The 25,098-nt window shown below is 46.8% G+C and overlaps 1 protein-coding gene across 1 annotated transcript; it reads left to right on the plus strand.

The window, feature by feature from the left end:
• Positions 1 to 24,214, plus strand: COX7B (Cytochrome c oxidase subunit 7B). The gene is made up of 3 exons (XM_068383189.1): positions 1 to 161; positions 9,166 to 9,329; positions 23,892 to 24,214. Exons 1-3 carry the CDS (start codon positions 113 to 115, stop codon positions 23,943 to 23,945), a joined length of 267 nt encoding a protein of 88 aa, XP_068239290.1. The 5' UTR covers positions 1 to 112; the 3' UTR covers positions 23,946 to 24,214.
• The last annotated feature ends 884 nt before the right edge of the window (positions 24,215 to 25,098 follow it).

Here is a 25,098-nt window from a genome sequence, read left to right on the forward strand (position 1 = left end):
CTCGATAGAGGGCCTGGTGTGATGTGATTGCGACATCTGCAGACTACTTACACCCCACCGGATTCGATTCAGTCACTTCACGGATAAAACTATTAAGACAAGTGAAAGGAAAATGTTTGCCAGGACTGCCCTCGTTGTTCGAAATCCTGCTATTTCTAGGCGTGAGTATAAATATTTAGAATGATTTTTGTTTATATTGGTGAAACGAAGGCAGAAACCGAGTAGATGAGATTTTTTTCAGGCGACGGAGCCGAAAGTCGATTTCGTCATTGTTGCAACTAGCTAAAAGTTATCAGTGTTCAAGTCAATTTTCTGAGGAATTCTACTTCTCTTTTTATGTTGTCGTGAATTGACTTGTTTTATGCTTCCAGAGAGTTCCCATTTTATCAAAGAATGTATTTGAGTTTTAAGTTTTACACGCCAAGTATGTATTGCCTAATGGAACTTGCGAGCTATAAATAGCTTGTGGGGTACGTCAGGTATACCCTACGTGACTGTTCCTAGATAACCTTAATCTATCCTTATAGGTCACACGTCGCTGTCATAATTATTCCTAAATGTATTATAGGCTAATGGTGTATGGATATGCGTAGGTTAAGTAGGTCAGCCGGTCTTGGTAGGAAAGAAGCCCGGTAGGTTAGTTTTTAGGAAAGTCCTTCTACTGTCATGCAAGTCCAATAATACCAAATAATTAGTGATTAATGAATGTTTTTTTTTGTATTTGGTGGGGGGGGGTTGTATGTATGATGACATCCATGCCCCCTTAACTCCCCTATTTTAAACCCTATTCATATATATGGCAGTCTATTGAAGGGTTTTCTAGGGATGTCCCCCCCCTCCTCATTAGGTAAGTAATTAAGGACACAACCTGTAAGGTAGGTAGGTTAGGTGTGGAAATTTATGATAGGTGGCGTTCTTGGCATGCAGGGGGTCCTGTCCGTTGTTATACAAAAGCTTGGTTATCGGTATGTGCAATGACTACACTATCAGAACTGTTGTTGAAAATACTTCAGATTTTTAACTCTTATAGCAAAGAGTGGAAGTCCTTTTGTTAGATATATGGTTTAATTTCTAGACAACCCATTCAGTGTACTGATTCATAATTTAGTTTAACCTTTTAGAGCGAATGAAATTGTGGAATTGCTAGGGTTTAGCAGCGGAGGAAACTATTATAAAGATTTTGAGGCTCTGTATGAAGTTTTTGAATTTGTGGAAGGCCACGTACTTTCAGAACCCATACCGACTGAATTGCTATTAAAATAAGAATGACTGAGGAGGATAAGGTTAGGTTTGGCAATGGGCTTATATTGATCAGAATTAACAAGACTAAAAGGGGGGAGGGTAGTTCACTGGACTTCTTTAGTTTAGACAAAGGGAACAAGTAATGTCGAAGAGCTCGCCAAGCTTATTATTATTGAAAGATTACAACTTGTTTGAAGGTGGCGGCTTGTTTATATCGTCGTTCTGCTATAATAAGCTAGCATAGTCTTCCCCGGCTTCTTCCCTGAACTAACAAGAAGTTTCTTTTTGCGCTTGAACTGGCAACTTGATTGGCCACCATTGAAACATACTTATACTTTCCCATTAGTGGTACCGAGAATGAAATGCACTCTACACAATGATACACGATCTCCCAGAAGTAATTCCAGGCAATAACAGTTAAATAAACCAAAGGGAGACCTCCAACGCCATATGTAAACAATCTAGGAGTGTGCAATCGCTGCCATTCAATAGAGGTAACGAAGGACTATTGTAGCCTACTGTACGTAACGCAGCAACTCTGGCTCCCTGCCACTTATTGCTAGAGTGTTCTACTGTATTCCTTTAAGGGATTGTATTTGTTACAGCAAAGAAAATGGGGAAAACTTTTAGGTTTTTAAACTTGGGCATGTGTTAATTAAACGGAGGTATTTCAAAGTCAACATGAACATCTAGGTGTATATGTTTGAAATGATAAAATTTGTCTAAAAATTTGAAGTATGACTACTGGCCCGTTGTTCAGCCTACTACTGCATTACTGGTAAAACAAAATTCTAGCTATGTCACCAAAGTAGTTTTAAACTTCTAGTTTAATCACTGTTACAGAATTTCAGTACTATAATGTTAGTCTTCCTTAGATATGAGCAAGCACTTTTTTCATCTACAGTACCTAGGCTTAGATGTAAACACTTAATTCTATAAATTGTTCCCAATAATCATGTTTTATTGTATGCTTTAAAATGCAGGCTTGATGGCAGGAGATACTAAACTGTGCATATGAACTGGATTTCACATTAGTCCGCCAAGAGTGGTATACCTTTTTACAGCCAGGTGTCGTTACTAATTAAAATTGTTGTCAACCTACTGTACTCTCATTTTAGCTTTTGTGTTGTTTTCTTGACAGCACTTGTTACCTGATGGCAGTTAGAAATTAAGAGATCTTGGTTTAATGCTTTGTGTAAATTTTTTTCTTCATATTTATTCATTATTAGATATGTCTTATGCCCTTTGAGTTACATAATCACTAGTAAAGAAGTATTTCTTGAAGGAATCTACAGTAACCTTCTCTTGATTGGAAGTTGGGCCTGCAGATACCTATAATTCTGGTTTGTTCCTACACTAATACAAATCATCGTCCTTTAATAAGAGATTGTTCTGAAACTAAATACAAAGCCTTTGCTATTTATAGGGATTATCTTTTGGCGAAGCTGGAAGATAATCACCATAAATAGCTACAGGTTTGTGTCATTAGAAAAAATACAAATTTCTTCCAAATTTTTCATATTGATTCAAGTGTAACTGGAACTTGGCAGTAAAAAAACTTACAGCTTGGGTTTCAGAAGGTGGGAAGCCCCTCCCCTTCTACTGGTACATTGAACAGTTACTTTGATTCTTGCTGCTGAATAACACAAGGTGCTATCAGGGTCTCGTAAAATGGCTTTAAAATTTTTTCATTTCTTGGACACTTTCCATTGACGACACTATGCTAATCTTTTGGACTTAATCCCTTGAAAGGGGAATAAACTTCGTCCTATGACATTGTCCTCGGGTCAACTTGAGCAGACGGCTAATATTCTGTCATCGAGTCGGACTTCCCTTATTAGTTCAACCCCCTACAAGTTTGGAAAGATGGTATCAGGAGGAAAAAGTTTTCATTCTGAAGGAAAGACTAGTCTGTCTATGTTTGATGTGTGTACTTGGGAGCAGTATTTTGTCTCTGAACACAAGGGGATTTGGTATCTGAATTGTTTTCCAATGAAAACAACGTTCACGGTTTTGGAGGCTCGTGACACGAAAGCTGCTGCTTTCTGGTTGGACTATGGGATACTTGAGCACCTCTCTGATGCAGAGGAGAAGAGGCACTTCACAAATCTCACAAATTCAATCAGGATTAGCTTCTTTTAGAAGTGCTCTGCCTTCCACCTCCAATAATCTTACTGTACTAGGCCATCTGTCTATGCAAGCTTTCAAATAATCCCTTAAGCCAGAGACACGTCAACATTACCCCAGAACCGCACCATGGTAGTCTTCGAAAGCACTTTGATTCTGGTCAGCCATTCACCAGTGAAGAGCTTGGAACCAGATTCTCGGAGGAAAAGGTAGGCGGGTTCCTTAATCACTCTAGTGCCGGAAATTTCCCCATTAAACACCAGTGGCAAGATACCTGGCAGAGAAGTGGATTTGGTAGCAATTTCACACGGCTGCGCAAGGTCAGTGGATGTGTTTCATTTCAGATATACACTTTTATTCATCAATTCTCCTCATTCCAGCTCCAATGATATGGTCTTGCTATTGACCAGAAAGACTTTACCCTTGAGTTAGAGGTGCAGATTACAGTGCTAGTCGGAGACAAGTCTTCAGGCTTTTTCAGCCCTCTCCTTTTGATCATAAAGGCCTCAGGGTACTGGAGACCAGTAATAGATCTCGGCCCTAAACAAGTTCAGCCATACTCAATCAGGATGGAACACCCTAAACAAGAACGATTTTATGGTTTCACTAGGTCTCAGGGACGCATATTTCCAGATCCTCGTGAATTTTTCTTCAAGAAAGTATCTATGTTTTGTCCTTTTGAGTAAAGTGTTTCAATTCAAAGTGCTTTGCTTCTGGTTGCCAACCCCCTTTGCTACAGTATTCACAAAGGTGTTCATGTTGGTGTTGGTATGGGCCCATGCCGGCGGAATTCGTCTGATCTATACTTGATGACCAGCTGATACTGGCTGACTTGGTCCCAACTTTGGCATCTTCAGGATAGGCTCCTCTCATTTTGCTGAGATCTGGGGGCTGTTGCAAATCTGGAAAAGTCCAAGCTTTCACACAAGCAAAGAAGTCATATTCCTGGGTATGGATATAGACACGTAGAAGGAAAAGTATTCGTCCCAAGACAGGTTAACCCGGCCCAGGGAAGCAGCTCACCTCTTCCTTCGTCAGGCACAGGTATCAGCAGAACAGTGATATCAGCTTTTAGGCCACCTAACCTCTCTGGGAAAGCTCGTTCCTCACGGTTGCCTCCACCTGCGATCATTGCATTTGTGTCATAAAGAACTTCATGTTGTCCATAGACCTCCAGGACGCATACTTCTAGGTTCCTGTCCACCCAGGATCAAGGAAGTATCTAATTACCAGTTCAAAGTGCTGTGCTTCAGCCTGTTGAAAGCTCCCAGGTCTGCATACGTCGCTTCACTCTAGTCTACTCATGGGCGCACGCCATGGTATATCAGACTCTGGGCTGTTATGGCAAACTCAAAGGCTCGCTGATCCTCCACAGGGAACTACTTTTGTTGCTGCTATCTGGGGATTTGGTTAAATTATGAGAAGTCAAATAGCGAACCAATGTTGTTTTTGGAACCCTGGGCATGGGCGTACTCTGTTCAAGGCAGGGTGCTTCTATCCTGAGACTCAAGGAAATTGCAGCCCCCTTCCTCAAAAAGAATTTCCTTCAAGCTTGCCTTTGACAGAAGCTCCTCAGACATTAGCTTCTCTAGTACAGTTAGTGCCCTTTGGGAGAATGCATCTGTTTAGTGCAATGGGCATTAATAAGCTATTGGTTCCAATCATCTTATTTTCCATCTGCTCGCATGAGAATACTGCAGGATATCTAATAAGACCCGTGGTGGATCAAATAGGAGAACCAGTTGGCCGTAGCATCTCTACATGCCCTTCCTTCAGATTTCTTCTTGTTGTTGGGTGCTTCTCGCCAAGGGTGGGGAGCCCATCTTCGTCAGGAAAAAGTGACGGGAATATGGGCACAGGAAGACAAGCCGTTCCAAATAAACGACTAGAAAAGGAAAGAATTGTACCTACTGCTACTCCACTTCATGGATACCGTCAAAGGTCACTTGGTTGTGTTCATGAGTGACAGACAATATGACTTTAGTGGCATACATCAAAAAGCAAGGAGGCTCTGTGCCTCTCCTCCATTGCCAGTTGGCAGTAGGGATGCAACATTGGGCTCAGGAGAATGCTGTTCAACTCTCAGCCAGTTTCATCCCAGGGAAAAGGAATGTGATAGCAGATAACCTGAGCTAACTAGAGACAATAGTTGGTTCCAATGCAGTTGTCAGGATTTCTCCGCAAGTCTTCTGCATCGGCCTAAAAGACAAAGTTGTGTTGTGGAAGGAATATTGCTCCACTCAAGGCCACTATTCACCTGGGTGCGGATTTTTAGTTTTTCTGCAGAAGGAGAAACTTCTGTCAGGTACTGTGGTGAAAGGGATATTGTTCAGCCTTAAACTAGGTGTTTAAAACTGAATGGAATTAACCTTTCCTCCTCATAGGAACTTTCAGCTTTGGTCAAAAGTCTTGAGCAGTGTTGTCCATCTCGGGACCCCTGACATGGAATGATAAAGGCTCCAAGGGCTTGAAAATAAAACCTTGTGAACTCCTCTATAAAGCCACGGACAGAGCCCCGACACTAAAACCAATATTCCTTCACACCTTAGCATAATTAAAGTGGGTGGGTGAGCTTCATGGTCTGGTCTCTTATCTTTTCTCACTCCAAGGGGTGGAGAGACCTGTCAATCTCCTTTGTACCTGAATTCATAGCAAAGTCCCAAAATTTAACTACTGTGTTCCAGCTTTGCCAAAATATGTATCCATAAATAAATAATTCTAGGTTTGTATTAGTTGAGGAATGATACAAATTATCTACGAATTTGTCATGTCTGGAAGAGAGATTACCTCTACTGCCCACGATTTGAAGGATTTTTCCCACAGATCGCTAGATACATTCTCTAGGTCCTGTCATGGCCACCCAACAGTTGGTGTAAATTTTATGCTCCTTAGCATTGTCTCATCATCAGTTACTTCTAAAGTGTCTGGTGTAAGAGCTGAATGAATGGAATCTTCCTCTCTCCTGACTCTCCCTACTTTGGAAGTAACAACAGTGATGGGCACTCCAGTAGGTAAGCACATTTTTATGGGTTATATTCATGAAATGTATCCTTTAATAATATTTATATGTACTTGAATGTTTCAACATGAATTTCATCAGTTATCAGGCAGTGATGCTTTCACTTCCCCCTGAGACATTTTAGGCTTGCCCTTGCCTCCTATCAGAGCCGGTCATGACTTTTTGTGGGTCAAGGATCAGACAGACACACTTATTTTGTTGCATGGGGTCTTCCTCCCACATAAGGACGACTCCCCAAATAAATGAGGAGACTTTGTAACAAAATACAAATTTTAGAAATATTAATTTTTTCTAGCTATACAGACCCAAGTCTTTTACCTAGGCTATATTACCCTCCTTTACCACCCCACAAGTCCCAACCAAAAGACTAGTGTCAGCTTATATGCTACCATAGTCTCACTGAATTGCTGGTGGGTACATGAGACAACCATATAATGTTGCCATACCAGCAAGAATTCTAAATTATCATAGCAATGAGTGCAAGAGCTTACCCCAAATAAATGACTCAGGTTTGTATAGTTAGAAAAAATATAATTGAGCAAAGTTGCAAAATGTTTTGTTGTTGGATTCTAGTGTCATTAGAAATGTGAAGGTAATAGTTACCAGTTAGTGAGTTTTGAACGAAAATCACCAAGACTGGTTAACGACTTGCTTCATACTTAACAACAGTTCCTGGACACGACACTTACCTTTACTCTTTCCTACTGTAGTGTTTTTTTTTTTTTTTTCTTGACAATTACATTGAGAAGTCCCCAAAAGTATCATCCTTAGAGGTAGAATTACTGTATTAAAATAAACAGAAGATATAAGATTCTTTTATTATTCTATGTTTAGGAAAGTTTAACTATCCCTCCGTCTTACTAAATGTACGCATTCTGGAAAGATTCAATGAAATAAAGGAAATTTAATATGAAAATATGGTTACCCAATAATCCTGTACAGTAGACCCACCCACTTTTTCACAAGCAAAATTGAGAGAGGGTTCTCTACAAATGGTAATTAGCAAGACAACAGTCAGTAAAGGGTGCATCACTGTGGGTAGGGTAGTATGAAATAGAGTTGAAAGTCTTTGTCTTGTAATAATTTCTTTATTTTTTTGAGTGAGGTGATATATGTTGGTGAGATTGTTTAATATGTGTTTTGTGTTGTCAATGGTACCAGTAGATTGGGTTTGTGCATGTATTGTACCACTATATAAGGGTAAGGGAGATGTGCATGAGTGTTGTAATTCAAGAGGTATTAGTTTGTTGAGTGTAGTTGGAAAAGTGTATGATAGAGTAATGATTAATAGGATTAAGGATAAAACAGAGAATGCAATCTTGGAAGTACAGGGTGGTTTTAGAAGAGGTAGGGGTTGTATGAATCAGATTTTTACAGTTAGGCAGATATGCGAGAAATATTTAGCAAAAGGTAAGGAGGTGTATGTTGCGTTTATGGATCTGGAGAAAGCGTATGATAGAGTTGATAGGGAAGCAATGTGGAATGTGATGAGGTTATATGGAGTTGGTGGAAGGTTGTTGCAAGCAGTGAAAAGTTTCTACAAAGGTAGTAAAGCATGTGTTAGAATAGGAGATGAAGTGAGCGATGGGTTTCCGGTGAGAGTGGGGCTGAGACAGGGATGTGTGATGTCGCCGTGGTTGTTTAACTTGTATGTTGATGGAGTGGTGAGAGAGGTGAATGCTCGAGTGCTTGGACGAGGATTAAAACTGGTAGCAGACACAGAAGAGAAGCTTGACCGACTAGTGACAGAATTTGGAAGGGTGTGTGAGAGAAGGAAGTTGAGAGTTATTGTGGGTAAGAGTAAGGTTATGAGATGTACGAGAAGGGAAGATGGTGCAAGATTGAATGTCATGTTGAATGGAGAGTTACTTGAGAAGGTGGATCAGTTTAAGTACTTGGGGTCTGTTGTTGCAGCAAATGGTGGAGTGGAAGCAGATGTACGTCAGAGAGTGAATGAAGGTTGCAAAGTGTTGGGGTCAGTTAAGGGAGTAGTAAAAAATAGAGGGTTGGGCATGAATGTAAAGAGAGTTCTATATGAGAAAGTGATTGTACCAACTGTGATGTATGGATCGGAGTTGTGGGGAATGAAAGTGATGGAGAGACAGAAATTGAATGTGTTTGAGATGAAGTGTCTAAGGAGTATGGCTGGTGTATCTCGAGTAGATAGGGTTAGGAACGAAGTGGTGAGGGTGAGAACGGATGTAAAAAATGAGTTAGCGGCTAGAGTGGATATGAATGTGTTGAGGTGGTTTGGCCATGTTGAGAGAATGGAAAATGGCTGTCTGCTAAAGAAGGTGATGAATGCAAGAGTTGATGGGAGAAGTACAAGAGGAAGGCCAAGGTTTGGGTGGATGGATGGTGTGAAGAAAGCTTTGGGTGATAGGAGGATAGATGTGAGAGAGGCAAAAGAGTGTGCTAGAAATAGGAATGAATGGCGAGCGATTGTGACACAGTTCCGGTAGGCCCTGCTGCTTCCTCCGGTGCCTTAGATGACCGCGGAGGTAGCAGCAGTAGGGGATTCAGCATTATGAAGCTTCATCTGTGGTGGATAATGTGGTAGGGTGGGCTGTGGCACCCTGGCAGTACCAGCTGAACTCGGCTGAGTCCCTGGTTAGGCTGGGAGGAACGTAGAGAGTAGAGGTCCCCTTTTTTGTTTTGTTTCATTGTTGATGTCGGCTACCCCCCAAAATTGGGGGAAGTGCCTTTGGTATATGTATGTATGTATTCAGTAGTACTGTTTAGTATTTTATTGACTGGTAATTTTTTTTTTTCTTCAGCACTAGCCAGGAGGATGGGATACGTATCTGAATACACTCCACCAACCATGTCAGATTTGCCAGTTCCAAGTGGCTCATGGGCTGAGGCTCATTCCAAGAAACAGACCAAGCATAATCTTCGGTTACTGGCTGGTATTGCCTTTTCAGCTGTTACCTTTGCTGTTGTAAGTACATTATTGTATTAATTCATTGTGGCTTTAAACTTTGGTGTACTGGAAAGCAACATATTTTATAGTAAAGAGTAATTAAATTTTATGCAAATTTCTTGTGAGTGTTAATTGGACTAAGTATAAATCTGTAAATGTAGTCAAATTTCCATTAGATAATTGAGCTCTGTTTTACTAACTTGAAAAGTAATCAAAGTATTTCATTAGCTATTTTTTCAAAGGAAATTATTTGACAAGTAGTTGAAAAATGCAAAAAATTTCCTCTACCTTTCCTAGCAATAGGGAGATTCGGCATAAGGATTAGGTTGTACACACCAAAAGATTATACAGTAGTTACACATTCTTTGAGATACAGAATGAACCACTAATGAAGGACTTTGGTAATGGATTCGTCTCTTTGACATCCCTGTGAGTGTTTCTTGCATCTGCATGTAACACTGTATTGGACAAAAGTAAAACCCTAGTCAAACAGGTCATTAGATAAGTTTTGTAATATACTAATTGTTCCGTAACCGAAATACAAACCACGCTATTTACATTGGGTTTACCTTTAGCGCAGCTGAAATGACGAGCCAATAGTTTTAACGAGGGTTAATTACCCCCGCGCTAGTTAGCGGGGGGTAGGGGAAGGGTAGCTTGCTACCCCTCCCCCCCCACACACCGGTGACTTGCTCCACTTCACTTTTGGCTCGGCGATGAACAGACGTGTCTGTCCATAGTCCTCGTTGACAGCCTTTAATCTTTTTTCTGCTTTTTCTTTACTACAGCTTGTGTGTTTGTTTGAAGTTGACTACCGTTTATTATTATTATCTTTACTATGCGTACGTGTCCTGGTGTTGCCGGCCGCCCTTGTGGGACCTTTATGTCGGCCTTAGAGACGGATCCTCACACCCTTTGCCCTCAGTGTCGGGGCCGACGGTGTGACCAGGAAAACGTGTAGGGAGTGGTCTGCCTCCCAGTGGGAGAGGTTTGGCCGCCGGCGTAAGAAGAAGTCCAAGAGAGACCGTTCTCCTTCGGGGATTGCCTTGAAGGAGGAGGGTTCTCGGGAGACTTCTTTCGCCGCCCAAACCTCCTCCGAAGCTCCCCCTCGTCCGGCTCCTAAGGAGAGTCGGCCGAGTGGTAGCGCAGCCCCTAGTTCTGTTTCCCGACCTTGGGTGGGGGGAGAGGGCGTCGCCTCCCATAGCGGGGCGGTTCCCCCTCCTCTTCCGGGGGAGGTTGTTGATAATTCATTGAATAATGATGATCTCTTACAGATTTGGGCTTCCCTGGGGCTTAAGGGCTTGCCCTCCAGGGTCGCCTTGATTGACCTTGTCTCGTTGGGGGCCGCCGTTAAGCAGTCGCCGGCGGTAGCAGAGGTAGACCCTCTGTCTATCGTCGACGTCGTGGTGGCAGAGGCCTACGACGGGGCTGGGCAATCCTCTGCAGGTGCAGTTGAGGATGTCGGTGCTGACGGCTCTCCTCCCCCTTCCGTACATCCTTCGAAGGGGGAAGTGAGTCCTACGGGCTCTTCTGCTGTTCAGCTTCCCTCTAAGGGTAGTGCCTTGACTGAGACTCCCCTTCGGAGGACTGATGATCTTCCCTGTGGCCGCTTTCGCCGTAAGGCTCACCGTCCGCTGTGTCGCAAGGGCCTCCCTTCCCCTTATAAGGTGGTTAAGAGGCGCCTTTTTGGAACTTCCTCCGAAGGGGACTCTCCTCGTCGTACTCAGCCTACAGCTCCTGCTCCTTTGGACCTCTCTGCAGACCGTTCTCCAACTCCTACTAGAACTTCACCTTCTGGGGAACTCGTCACCTGACGGGCAACGGTCCCTTCGGGGCAAAGGGATTCTTCCCTTTCACGTGCAGTGTTAGCGCACAGGCGCTCTCCTGCTCGTCAGCGCTCTCCTGCTCGTCAGCGCTCTCCTGCTCGTCAATGCTCTCCTGCTCGTCAGCGCTCACCTGTTCGCCGGCGCTCTCCTGATGTTCGCCCTCCTCGTCAGTGCTCTCCTGAGGACATCCTACATCCTGTGGTTCCTTAAGAGCGCTTAGCACGCCAGCATTCTTCTGCTCGCCCTACTGCAGTGTTAGCGCACAGGCGCTCTCCTGCTCGTCAGCGCTCTTTTGAGGATCATCGCCCTCCTGCTCGCCAGCGCTCTCCTGTGGTCTCTGACCATCCTGCAGTCCCTGTTGATCGCCCTGCGCGCCATCAGTCTCCTGAGCTCTCTCGCGATCCTCACCCTGTGTCTACACAACATCGTCCGCGTTCTCCAGCGCGTTTCAAAAGCACATGTTCGCCCACGCGCCTACGATCTTCCTGTTCCTGTTCGTGAACACGCTGCGCCACCTGTTCCTTCACAGGATCTCACGCGTCGCCCCCTTGCTCGCCAGCGTTCACAGGCGATTCTAGTATCGCCTGTTCGTCAGCGTTCTCCTACGCGTCAACGATCACCTGTTTATCGGCGATCTCCGGATCGCCTGCGTGATTTACAACCTGCGCCCACGCGTTCTCCAACGCTTCATTGACTAGAGGTTCTTGAAGGACATGGTTCGCCATCTACTAGCTCGCCGTCGCGCGATCATTCACCTGCGCGTCTTGCGCGCTATCGCTCGCCAACGCATCACCATGCGACAACGCGCCATCGCTCACCTGCGCGTCAGCGTTCGCCAGCTCTCCACCGATCGCCTGCTGATCTACGCCGCCAGCGACCTTCCTCACCCACGCGGCAATGCGTTCCCTCGCCATCGCGCCAACGCATTCGTTCGCCGACTCGGACACGCGCTCGTTCACCTGTACACCCTCGTGCCCGCGCGACAATCGTTCGCGGCGGATTTCTCAGCCAGTGGTAGCAGCAGGAACGCGTGTTCCTAGACAGCGCTTGGGATCGCCTCCTCCCAAACGCAGGACTGTAGTGCAGGACAAGGAAGAAACTGCGGAGAGGTTAGTGCATCATTCTTCCCCCCCTTCTTTTCAGGCAGGTACTGTGGTGTCCACTCCAAAGGATCGCCCGATCCCTTTCCCTCCAGCGAGGATTTCGGACTCTGTGTCCGTGGAGCAACAGACTTGGTTTGGTCCCCTGATGCGGGCGTTAGTGAGGGTTATGAAACCAGCACTCGCCGATCAGGGCAACAAACCAACGGCTGCCTCTCCTACGCTGAAGAGAAAGAGAGGAGTGGACTTCGTGGTGACTTCCCCCTGGGCGAAGTTGGTTCCCAAGAGGTCTGTCGTGAAGCCCCCTTCTCTTGCTTGAGTGCTTTCTCCTTCTCCCGTGGACGAGGCGTTTCCGTCCTCGGGTGAGTCCAGTGAAGCGGTAGTCTTCCCCTCGGCACCAAGGGGGGAGACTTCGTTTCATGGAGGAGAATCGTCTCGTGAGGAAGGGGCTCCTCGATCCTCTTTGTTGGGATCCTATATCCCTCCTGGGAGGGAATCCAAGGACTCCAAGACCGTCCCGAAATCATCTTCGAGGATTCGCCAGGAACCCGCTGCTCCCCGGGGGAACGTCCACGCTTCACCCCAGGAAGAGATTCCTGGGACAGGAGACTTAGCTGCCAGCCCGCAAGGAGATCAGCAGGAATCCGAACATGCATTCTGGCAGGTCCTGATCCTGATAAGGCAACTTAACGGGCTTATGGACCCCGTGATCGCCCCCTGTGAAGGCAAAGACACTATCTTAGATGAGGTGTTTGACGTTCGGAAGGCCCCTAAGTCCAGTGCGGCTCTGCCCTGGTTTCGGGGTCTGAAGAGTGCCAGAGCTAGGGCCAACGCTCAGCTCGCGATTCTTGCCTCCTCCAGTCGTTCCTCTGCCGGGAACAAGCTCATCCCTCCTCCTCGTCTTCAGCAGAGGAGGTATTTCGAGATCTTGGGTGAGGCCAGCCTTGCTCTTCCTCTCCATCACTCCGTGGAGGAGCTGGCGAAGGGAGTTCTCTTTGAGAAGCTCTCTGCCCGGCAGGTGTCATTCTCGGCGGCAGAGATTCTTAGCCATGAGAAGGTCGCTAAGTGTGCCATGCAGGCCACTTCGTGGCTGGACTTTTGGCTAGGAACTCTGGGCATCCTATTGCGCTCGGAGGACTTGTCCAAGGAGACCAATAGGAAGGCCCTGGAGACCTTACTCTCGGGCACCCGCTCCATCGAGTTTTTGGCGCACCAGGTTACCACCCTGTGGGCCAACTCGGTGTTGAAGCGGCGATGCTGTGACCGAGAGATTCCATCCGAAGGTCCCCGCCGTGGATGTGTGTAGGCTCCGACATGCTTCCCTTCTGGGGGAGAACCTGTTTGAGCCTCAGGACATGGAGCGAAAGGCTGAGAGGTGGAGGAAATCCAGCACGGACTCCCTCCTTCATAGGGCCCTTACAGCTTGGCCCTATAAGCCTCCAGTTCCGCTGCAACCGGCAGTTAAGAAGGTGGTGTCTAAGCCCCAGCCCTTTCCAGCCAAGGGTAAGAGGGGCGGTAAGTCCTCCAGGGGAGGCAAGACTCCTAGGGGTGGCGGCCGCGGCCGCAAGCCCTAGGGGTGGCAGTCCACCTGTGGGGGGATGCCTTCAGCGTTGCGTCCGCAGGTGGCAGCAACACGGGGCCGATGCTTGGACGGTCTCAGTGATCGGCCAAGGCTATCGCGTCCCGTTCACAACATCTCAACCTCCCCTGACAGCGAATCCAGTGTCGTTGAGCTCCTATGCCACGGGATCGGCAAAGGGGCTGGCCCTTCAAGCCGAAGTCGAGACCATGCTCGAGAAGGGTGCTCTCCGGGAGGTCGTCGACGGCTCCCCAGGCTTCTTCAGTTGACTCTTTCTTGTAAAGAAGGCTACTGGAGGCTGGAGACCTGTCATCGACCTCTCAGCTCTGAACGGGTTTGTCAAGCAAACCCGGTTCAGCATGGAGACAGCAGACACGGTCAGACTTGCGGTGAGACCAGAAGACTTCATGTGCACACTGGATCTAAAGGACGCGTACTTCCAGATCCCAATCCATCCGTCTTCCAGGAAGTACCTGAGATTCTGCCTAGACGACAAGATCTACCAGTTCAAGGTGCTGTGTTTCGGTCTCTCCACAGCTCCTCAGGTGTTCACCAGAGTGTTCACCCTGATTTCATCTTGGGCGCACAGGAACGGCATTCGTCTCCTTCGTTATCTGGACGATTGGCTGGTCCTAGCAGACTCGGAGTCGACCCTTCTTCGGCACCGAGACAGGCTTCTGGATCTTTGCCAGGATCTGGGGATCGTGGTAAACCTCGAGAAGTCCTCTCTGCAGCCGTCCCAACGACTGGTTTATCTAGGCATGCTAATAGACACCAATCTCCACAAAGCCTTTCCATCAGACGACCGGATAGCAAGGCTGAGGAAGGTGGCGGAACTTCTTCCTCAGGCGAGAAGAGCTCCCCGCCCAGTCGTGGTTGCGTCTCTTAGGTCGCCTATCCTCCCTGGCTCGTCTGGTCCCAAACAGCCGCCTCAGGATGAGATCCCTACAGTGGCGGCTTAAGTCCCGGTGGAATCAAGGATCCGATTCTCCGGACATTCTGATCCCAATTGGGTCTTTGGAACAGACGGACTTGCGATGGTGGCTGGCCGACGAGAACCTGCGGAAGGGAGTGAGTCTTCTCGTCCTCCCCCTGGAATTGACTCTGTTTTCGGACGCGTCAAAAGAAGGGTGGGGGGCGCACGTTCTGAACCAGAGGGCCTCAGGCCTTTGGTCAGAATCAGAAAAGTGCCTACACATCAACCTGCTAGAATTAAAGGCCGTCTTTCTGGCTCTTCAGCAGTTCCAACGGTCCCTGGCGGGTCACTCCGTGGTGGTGATGAGCGACAACACCACGGTAGTGGCTTATATCAACAAGCAGGGAGGCACTTTTTCGCAGCAGCTATCCCATCTTGCAGTAGAGACTCAGAGGTGGACCGAAATCCACTCGATAACACTATCAGCTCGCTTCATTCCTGGCAAGAGGAATGTGCTCGCCGACAGTCTGAGCAGGGCCTCGCAGATAGTGAGTACCGAGTGGTCTTTGGATCCTCAGATAGCCAACAAAGTCCTAACTTTGTGGGGTTCCCCGACTGTGGACTTGTTCGCGACAGCATTGAACTTCAAGCTGCCCCTGTACTGCTCCCCAGTCCCAGACCCCAAGGCACTCTGGCAAGATGCTTTCCAGCAACGGTGGGACAACATCGACGTGTACGCCTTCCCACCGTTCTGTCTGATGAGAAGGGTGCTCAACAGGACCAGACTGTCGGTCAACTGTTCGATGACTGGTAGCAACGCTATGGCATCACGCGGAATGGTTCCCGGACCTTCTGCAGCTCCTGAGGGAACTTCCTCCACGACACAAGCTTCTCAGACAACCCCACTCCGGCGTCTCTCACAGGGCTGTAGCCTCGCTTCGGCTTCACGCCTGGAGATTATCCAGTGTCTCCTCGCGGAGAGAGGCTTTTTGCAACAGGTTGCGGAGAGAATGTCTCTGCACCTGCGAAGGTCTGAGGGAGTCTACCAAGCGAAGTGGAGAGTCTTTTGTGGTTGGTGTCGTGGGAGGGGTATCTCTCCACTCGATGCCACTATTCCAGCAATAGCGGACTTCCTCGTTTATCTGCGGGAAGAAATGCGCCTTTCTGTCTCGGCAGTGAAAGGCTATCGCTCAGCCTTAAGCTTGGCCTTCAGGCTGAAGGGTTTGGATATTTCTTCGTCGCTAGAACTCTCTTTACTCATACGTAGCTATGAATTTACCTGCCCCCAGTCGGAAGTGAGACCTCCTCCTTGGAACGTGGTTCGAATCCTCAGGTCTCTTAAGAGACCTCCCTTTGAACCATTACGCCAGGCCTCCGATCGCCACCTGTTTTGGAAGATGGCTTTCCTACTCGCTTTGGCTTCGGCCAAGCTAGTTAGTGAACTTCATGGTCTCTCGTACGACATCGCCCATTCAAGGGGATGGGGGGAGGTAACGTTCAGGTTCGTCCCTGAGTTTGTTGCCAAGACTCAGAATCCTGGAGTGCCGGATCCTCGCTTCGACTCTTTCAGGATCACGAGTCTCCGTTCTGTAACAAGCGACCCAGACCAGCTGCTACTATGTCCAGTGAGGTGTCTGAGGCACTACTTGAAGAGAATGGCTGCAGTCCGTCCTCATGTGCGAACTTTGTTTGTGAGCACAGGCAGGACTAAGAGGAGGGTCACCAGGAACACCATCTCAGCCTGGATTCGAAGGGTTATCCACCATGCCTTGAATCCGGACCCCCCTCCGTCACGTCGCCCTCGGGCCTTCAAGAGAAACTTCTCTGTGACGCAGGTACTTCAAGCTGGGGTCTGGAAGCGTCAGACGACCTTCACAGCCCACTACCTGCAAGACGTGACCCACAGGAGCCTCGATACGTTTTCTATCGGCCCTGTGGTGGCTGCACAACAGCTGGTCTAACCTCAGGCTCCTTTTTGGACAAGTAGCAGTAGGTTGAGGGCGTTGTTACCCGGTCTTAGTCTGCGTGAATGAAAGAGTATGTCTGACCCTTACTTCTTTCTTCATTCTCCCCTCTCTTGGGGAGCAGCATCCTGGTCCTCGCATAGCTGACCTCGACCTCTGCAGGTAACCCATGCTTCTTTGTGCTCCTAGTATTAAGCTTAATACTGTTGCGTCTCCCATACCCTGACGAGGTGGTATTGGGAACGTCCTATCCTAGAATTCCTATCTGAAGGTCTCAAGGTCACTTCATAGGACGAGTCACACTCTCCTCCACACACTGCTTATGTAGGCCACTCGTTCCTAGCAATGCTAGGAACTTGTGAGGTACAGGGGCTCCTTTTCTCTAGTGCTGCTCACTGCGGAATTGAGCCCCCGGGCAAGCCGAAGTCAGTAAGGCTTGGGACTTTCCACCTTTCCTAAGGGGTAAGTCACCCAATGTAAATAGCGTGGTTTGTATTTCGGTTACGGAACAAATGACAAATTCGAAGACAATTTGTATTTTTCCTAACCATACAAACCTTAGCTATTTACACATATGTGGCTGCCATCCCTGACCCCCAAGTCAAGTCCTACCTCTAAGTGAAGTGAAGCAAGTCACCGGTGTGTGTGTGTGGGGGGGGGGTAGCAAGCCACCCTTCCCCTACCCCCGCTAACTAGCGCGGGGGTAATTAACTCTCGTTAAAACTATTGGCTCGTCATTTCAGCTGCGCTAAAAGGTCGTCGTCGTCGGCGCCCACTCGTGTCCGAGTATTGGGTTCTGTCGTTAGCCATCAGCCTCCTATCTAGAGATGAAGAGGGGTGGAGGAAACGACAGAATGCCAGTAGCTGGATATATTGTTTTGGGTGGTCGTGGCTTTGCAACAGCCACGCACACACACTTGGCCCACACCGTTTTCACCGCGGTTCAAGACATATGAGACAGGCGGCTTCTACGATGTTGGTTGCATCGGGCTGCCGGGTTCTTGTTATGTCAAGGCCCGCCTTGTTGCCTGCCCGACAGGCGTTGCCCTCTTCCGCCGGCGCTGGGAAGCTCCGCCGTTGGGGTCTTGTTTGGTTTGATTTTGGAGTTTTCCTTCTCCTAGCCTTTGCCTATCTTAAATAAAGGAGAAGGCCTATAGGGGGGTCCAGTCTTGGTCTGGTCTCTCAGAACTGGCCTTAGTGGTATGGTTGAGCCTGCCAGGGTGGATAAACTACCCCACCGCCATTGCCCAGCCCATTATTGAGACACTCAAGCCCCTCTACTGCAGCAAAGTGCTGGACCATCAGAGGGGGCTAAATGGTAAACCCAATGTAAATAGCTAAGGTTTATATGGTTAGGAAAAATACAAATTATCTTCGAATTTGTCATTTTTACAGTGTTGTGGTTGATGAAATCAAGCATTTGCTTCTCCCATACAGGTTTTATGGGTTTTACCTATTGTGTAAATAACACCCTGTATACACAGATAAAAGATTAAATCCTTATTGGTACTGTAGGATGCATTATTTTTACTCTAACTTTTTGGATTATTATCATGATACTAAACTGTGTACAATCGCACTGTCACCACTTTCTGATAATAGAAGGTGAACGTAAAGCATAGGTAAGCTGTGTTAAACTGTATTACAGAATGCATTTTTTGTATAAGCTGTGTTTGATGCTTCTCCCAAGCATATTTCTACCTAGGTCTGTTTGGCAACTCGCCCATAGTTATGCTTACCTACCCAACCGAGATAGGCGGATCACCCTGTAATGATAGTTTTCCTATGTTTTACTACATCAACTGCCAATTTGAATACTCTACTTCATTTCTTTAAAGCCAAGCTCCTACCAAGAAGCTTGGTGCTTGTTCTTTGTGATGTGTTTTCTTTTCTCACATATTTGTATGTACTGTACTTCCTATTGTTAGAAATATTCATTCGTGTCTCCCAAATTATTTTGAACAATTATTTATGAGCAAGTTATGGTGGACAGGGTTTTATTGGAGAAAGTAGATCCTATCTCAAGATGTATCCCATACGGGCAGTTGGACGTTACAATTTAGTTCAGTACTATGTGAGAATCTTTGTCTGAAGCTCAGATTGAAGATTTTAGGTTTCAATATTTTTTTGATCAAGGGCTTGATCCGTCCCACAGTATTACTAATATATTGAAGTCACTGACGATAAAGATACAGTAACTTGAAAATTTTGTCTGTAGGTACTGGCCAATTCATGTAATAGGATCAGAGGTGTATGATGATCTCGCCTGGTGGCTAGGTAACAGCAGCCTCACTGGAATTCCCCTTAACTCGATACCTTCTGGTGTCTGGACAGGATAAATGACACCAGTACATACATGCTGAGTCATTGGCAGCCCTTGCCTTGCTCTCCCATTTCTACCTGCTGAGTCATCGGTAGCCATTGCCTTGCTCTCCCATGTCTTAGATTGATGAAGAGTAGACTTGAGCACTGATGATATGTATATGGTCACTCTAGGGCAGTGTCGCTGTCCCTTGCCTCTGCCATTCATTGGTAACCTTTTAACCCTCCCCCCCAATTTCATTTTAGTGCTGAATGACATCATAAGGCCCAGCACAGGTCTATTTGGCTTGTATTCATAAATCCAATCCAATATAAATAATTGGCAAGGGCCTTTCCATCAAGTTTTAACACCAGCAAGTTTAGAAAAGTTATGCTGGAGCAAGAAGTAAGATATTTGTTTCCTTCTGAATTTGTGAGATTACCTTCAGTCCTGAGACTGGGAAAGTAGTAGCTCGACACCTATGAGTGCGCTGCCAATACCTTCCCTAGATCATCTTATTTTGTTTTCAATGGTTGTTTGGTGCCATGTTCAGGAATATATCATATTGGCTACTAGATGTATCATGTTATATTATATTTTTTTTCTTTTGGCTTCTCACATTTTTTTGTCAATATGGTACTATAAATAGAAAAATTAACATATTTAGATCTATGAACTAGCTGCTATTTGAATGATTAATAAGAACAGTGCACATGGAAAGATAAAAAATTGGTTTGTTCCGTAACTGAAATACAAACCACGCTATTTACATGGGGTAATTACTTCGGCGTAGCTGAATGACTAGCCATAAGAATTTTAATGGGGGTTTACTACCCCACCGCTAGTTAGTGGGGGGTAGGGAGGGGTACCTAGCTACCCCCCCCCCTCACACACACCGGTGATTACTTCCAGATCCCAGTCCATCCGTCTTCAAGGAAGTAGCTAAGATTTTGCCTAGACAACAAGATCTACCAGTTCAAGGTGCTGTGTTTTGGTCTCTCCACAGCCCCTCAGGTGTTCACCAGTGTGTTCACCCTGATATCATCGTGGGCTCACAGGATTGGCATCAGTCTCCTTTGTTATCTGGACGACTGGCTGATCCTAGCAGACTCGGAGGCAACCCTTCTTCGCCACCGAGACAAGCTCCTCGAAATTTGCCAGGATCTAGGGATCATGGTAAATCTCGAGAAGTCCTCTCTGCAGCCCTCTCAGAAACTGTTATATCTAGGCATGGTCATGGACACCAATCTCCACAAAGCCTTCCCATCAGACGACAGGATAGCAAGGCTGAGGAAGGTTGCGACGCCTTTCCTCAATCGAGAAGAACTCCCAGCCCAAACGTGGCTGCGTCTCCTCGGCCACCTCTCCTCCCTGGCCCGTCTCGTTCCCAACGGTCGCCTCAGAATATCATCTCTCCTGTGGCGACTCAAGTCCCGGTGGAATCAAGGTTACGATTCCCCTGACACTTTGGTCCCTGTGGGTTCTGCGGAACGGACAGACCTCCAGTGGTGGGTGGCGGACGAGAACCTACGAAAGGGAGTGGATCTTCTCGTCCTTCCCCCGAATTTGATGTTGTTCTCGGACGCATCAAGGAAAGGGTGGGGGGTCCACGTTCTGAACCACAGGACCTCAGGCCTGTGGTCAGAATCAGAAAAGTACCTTCACGTAAACCTGCTAGAAATGAAGGTCATGTTCCTGGCACTTCAGAAGTTCCACCAAGTCCTGGCGGGCCTCTCTGTGGTGGTGATGAGCGACAACACCATAGTGGTGGCTTATATCAACGAGCAGGGAGGTACCTTTTCAGAACAGCTATCCCATCTTGCAGTAGAGATTCTGAGATGGTCCGAAGTCCACTCGATCGCACTAGCGGATCGCTTCATTCCAGTCTGAGCAGAGCGACGCAGATAGTGAGTACCGAGTGGTCTTTGGATCCTCAAGTAGCCAACAAAGTCCTGACTTTGTGGGGTTCCCCGACGGTGGATCTGTTCACTACAGCGCTGAACTTCAAGCTCCCTCTGTACTGCTCCCCGGACCCCAATGCTCTCTGGCAGGATGCCTTCTAACAACGGTGGGACAACGTTGATTTGTAAGCCTTTCCCCCGTTCTGTCTGATGAGTGTGCTCAACAAGACCAGAATATCGGTCAATCTTTCAATGACCCTGATAGCTCCGCTATGGCATCAGGCAGAATGGTTCCCGGGCCTTCTGCAACTCCTCACGGAGGTTCCAAGAGAACTCCCTCCACGTCACGAGCTAGTCAAACAACCACACGCCAACATCTTCCACAAAGCCGTAGCTTCGCTTCGACTTCACGCTCCCTCCACGTCACGAGCTAGTCAAACAACCACACGCCAACATCTTCCACAAAGCCGTAGCTTCGCTTCGACTTCACGCTCCCTCCACGTCACGAGCTAGTCAAACAACCACACGCCAACATCTTCCACAAAGCCGTAGCTTCGCTTCGACTTCACGCGTGGAGACTATCCAACATCTCCTCACGGAGAGAGGATTTTCGAAACAAGTTGCAGACAGGATGTTTTGTCACCTGCACAAGTCATCCGTAGGGGTCTACCAGGCGAAGTGGCGAGTCTTCTGTGGTTGGTGTCGTGGAAGGGGTATCTCTCCACTTGATGCCACTATTCCAGCAATAGCGGAGTTCCTCGTGTATTTGCGGGAGGAAATGCGCCTTTCAGTCTCAGCAGTGAAAGGCTATCGCTCAGCCTTAAGTCTTGCCTTCAGGCTTAAAGGAATGGACATTTCTTCCTCGTTTGAACTTTCCCTTCTCATACGGAGTTATGAACTACTTACCTGCCCTCAGTCGGAAGTGAGACCTCCTCCATGGAACGTGGTTCGAGTTCTCGGATCTCTGAAGAGACCTCCCTACGAACCATTACGCCAGGCTTCAGATCGCCACCTTACCTGGAAGACCGTTTTCCTGCTAGCATTGCCTCGGCCAAGCGAGTCGGTGAACTGCATGGTCTCTCGTACGACATCGCCCATTCAAGGGAATGGGGGGAGGTAACGTTCAGCTTCGTCCCTGAGTTTGTTGCCAAGACTCAGAATCCGGGAGTGCCGGACCCTAGGTTCGACTCTTTCCAGGTTTCGAGTCTCCGTTCTGTAACAGATGACCCAGACCATCTCCTACTGTGCCCAGTGAGGAGTCTGAGGTTGTATCTTACAAGAACAGCTGCAGTTCGTCCCCGGGTGCAAGCCCTTTTTGTGAGCACCGGGAAAACGAAGAGGAGGGTCACCAGGAATACTATCTCGGCCTGGATTCGCAAGGTAATACATCTGGCCTTGAATCCTGACTCTTCTCCTTCACGTCGCCCTTACCTGGAAGACGGTTTTCCTGCTAGCATTGCCTCGGCCAAGCGAGTCAGTGAACTGCATGGTCTCTCGTATGACATCGCCCATTCAAGGGGATGGGGGGAGGTAACGTTCAGCTTCGTCCTTGAGTTTGTTGCCAAGACTCAGAATCCGGGAGTGCCAGACCCTAGGTTTGACTCTTTCCAGGTTTCGAGTCTCCGTTCTGTAACAGATGACCCAGACCATCTCCTACTGTGCCCAGTGAGGAGTGTGAGGTTGTATCTTAAAAGAACAGCTGCAGTTCGTCCCCGGGTGCAAGCCCTGTTCGTGAGCACCGGGAAAACAAAGAGGAGGGTCACCAGGAATACTATCTCGGCCTGGATTCGCAAGGTAATACATCTGGCCTTGAAACCTGACCCTTCTCCGTCACGTCGCCCTAGAGCGCATGATGTCAGGGGCATAGCTACGTCCCTGGCCTTCAAGAAAAATTATTCAGTGACGTAGGTCCTTCAAGCTGGGGTGTGGAAGCGTCAGACCACCTTCACGGCCCACTACCTGCAAGACGGGAGACACAGGAGGCTCAATACGTTCTCTATCGGCCCTGTGGTGGCTGCACAACAGCTGGTCTAACCTCATTCTCCTTAATGGACAAGTAGCAGAAGGTTGAGGGCATTGTTACCCCGGTTTTAGTCTGCGTGAATGAAAAGATCTGTCTGGTCCTTATTCTTTTCTTCATCCTCTCCTCCCTTGGAGAAAGCAGCATCCTGGGTTTTCTGTACAGCTGACCTCGAACCACTGCAGGTAAACCATGCTCCCTTGTGTTCCTAGTATTAAGTGTAATACTGTCATGTCCCCATACCCTGACGAGGTGGTATTGGTCGAGTCCTTGTCTAGATTTCCATCTGAAGAACTCCAGGTCAACTTCCTAGGAAGAGTCACTTCCTCACCTTCACACACAGCTTATGTAGGCCGCAGCAGTTTCACAGCATGCTAGCGAGGAGCAGGGATTCCTTATTTCTTGAGTACTTACACACTCGAATATAGGGTCCCCGGGCAAGCCAAAGCCAGTATGGCAGGGACTTACCTCCCTACCTAAGGGTTGAGTCACCCCATGTAAATAGCGTGGTTTGTATTTCAGTTACGGAACAAATGACAAATTCGTAGATAATTTGTATTTTTCCTAACTATACAAACCTTAGCTATTTACACATATTTGCCCGCCAGCCCTGTCCCCCGGGATAAGTCTTACCTCTAAGCAAAGTGAAGCAATCACCGGTGTGTGTGAGGGTGTAGGTAGCTACCCCTCCCTACCCCCGCTAACTAGCAGTGGGGTAGTGAACCCTCGTTAAAATTCTTATGGCTCATCATTCAGCTACGCCGAAATAATTACCCCATGTAAATAGCTAAGGTTTGTATAGTTAGGAAAAATACAAATCATCTACGAATTTGTCATTTTGTTTCTACATTTTGTTAAAAAGATTTTAATATTAGAATAGGGCTTGTCAAATATTTATATGCAATCTCATAAATTAGTTTTACGCATGGAAACTATTAATTATTTTAACTGATTTGTATTCTTCTGTTTCAGGCAAAGGGCTCTGGTTTGATTGAGCTTGGTCTGGGCCCTAAGATCGGCAAATAATTGTTATGTCCGAAAGAAGTGTGAATAACCAGCAAAATCCATCATCCGAGATGTCTTGTCTTGTAGTCTTGTTTTTTTTTTTTTTTTTTTATTTATAAGAGTACATGGTGAGCATCACTTGTCTTAAAAGTTATAAAACAGTTTTAGTTATGTGGTGTACCTTCGCAAAAGACTTTGTATATAATTAATGGCAAGTCCTGGTATACTGTATATTACTGCTGTGTAATTTATTTTCATTCCATGTTAAAATTAAAACAGGGAGTTAAGAACATTGTATTTTTAACCCTTTGCACTTCGTGATTGGAGTCTCTCACTGTTAACTGTACTGTTAAATTTTTCTCCAAAAGACATTTTGTGAATTTAAGGTAAATTATAACATTTTTTTCATGTATGTAGTAGTGAGTGTAGCTTTTACCAAGATTTCTTTGTTCTTTTTTTTTTAGGTATTTTTGTATTTGCTGAATTCCTCAAGCTTGGCAAGTTTCAGAATTTATTTCACATTTTCAAAAACATCCAGACCAATTTTGTATACCTAACACGGTACATCTTATTTCAAGTAAGTTAAGTGTTTTCATGAAACTTTGAAAAATTCACCTCGCAAAACCAATTTGTTCCCTAACCAAAATACAAACCACGCTATTTACATAGGGTTTACTTTCGGCGTTGCTGAAATTGACGAGCCATTAGATTTTAACGAGGGTTTACTACCCCCGCGCTAGTTAGCAGGGGTAGGGGAGGGGTAGCTTGCTACCCCTCCCCCCCTCACACACCGGTGAAATGTCTCACTTCACTTTTGGCTCGGACGATGTACAGTCATGCCTGTCTTCGTCCTTGCTTGGCAGCCATTATATGTTTTGTCTTTACTTAATCACTTGCTTTTCTTATACTCAATATATATGTAAACATATTTTCGTGTTTGTATATATTTGAGTATAGAAATCAGTAAGTTTCCTTGTGTGTGTAGTGTACAATATCTCCGTGGAGCCCTCGTCAGTTAGGCCACCCCTGTGTAATTTCATGGGTCGCGATTGAGTTTGACTACGGTCTCTCTCTCTCTCTCTCTCTCTCTCTCTCTCTCTCTCTTGAGGTCGTTCACCCTTTTCTACGTTTTACCTTTACTACGTCTGTATAGCTTCCTTCCCGTGTGGGTGGG

This window comes from Palaemon carinicauda, chromosome 1 (assembly GCF_036898095.1).
Source record: "Palaemon carinicauda isolate YSFRI2023 chromosome 1, ASM3689809v2, whole genome shotgun sequence".
Taxonomy (NCBI): Eukaryota; Metazoa; Arthropoda; class Malacostraca; order Decapoda; family Palaemonidae; genus Palaemon; species Palaemon carinicauda.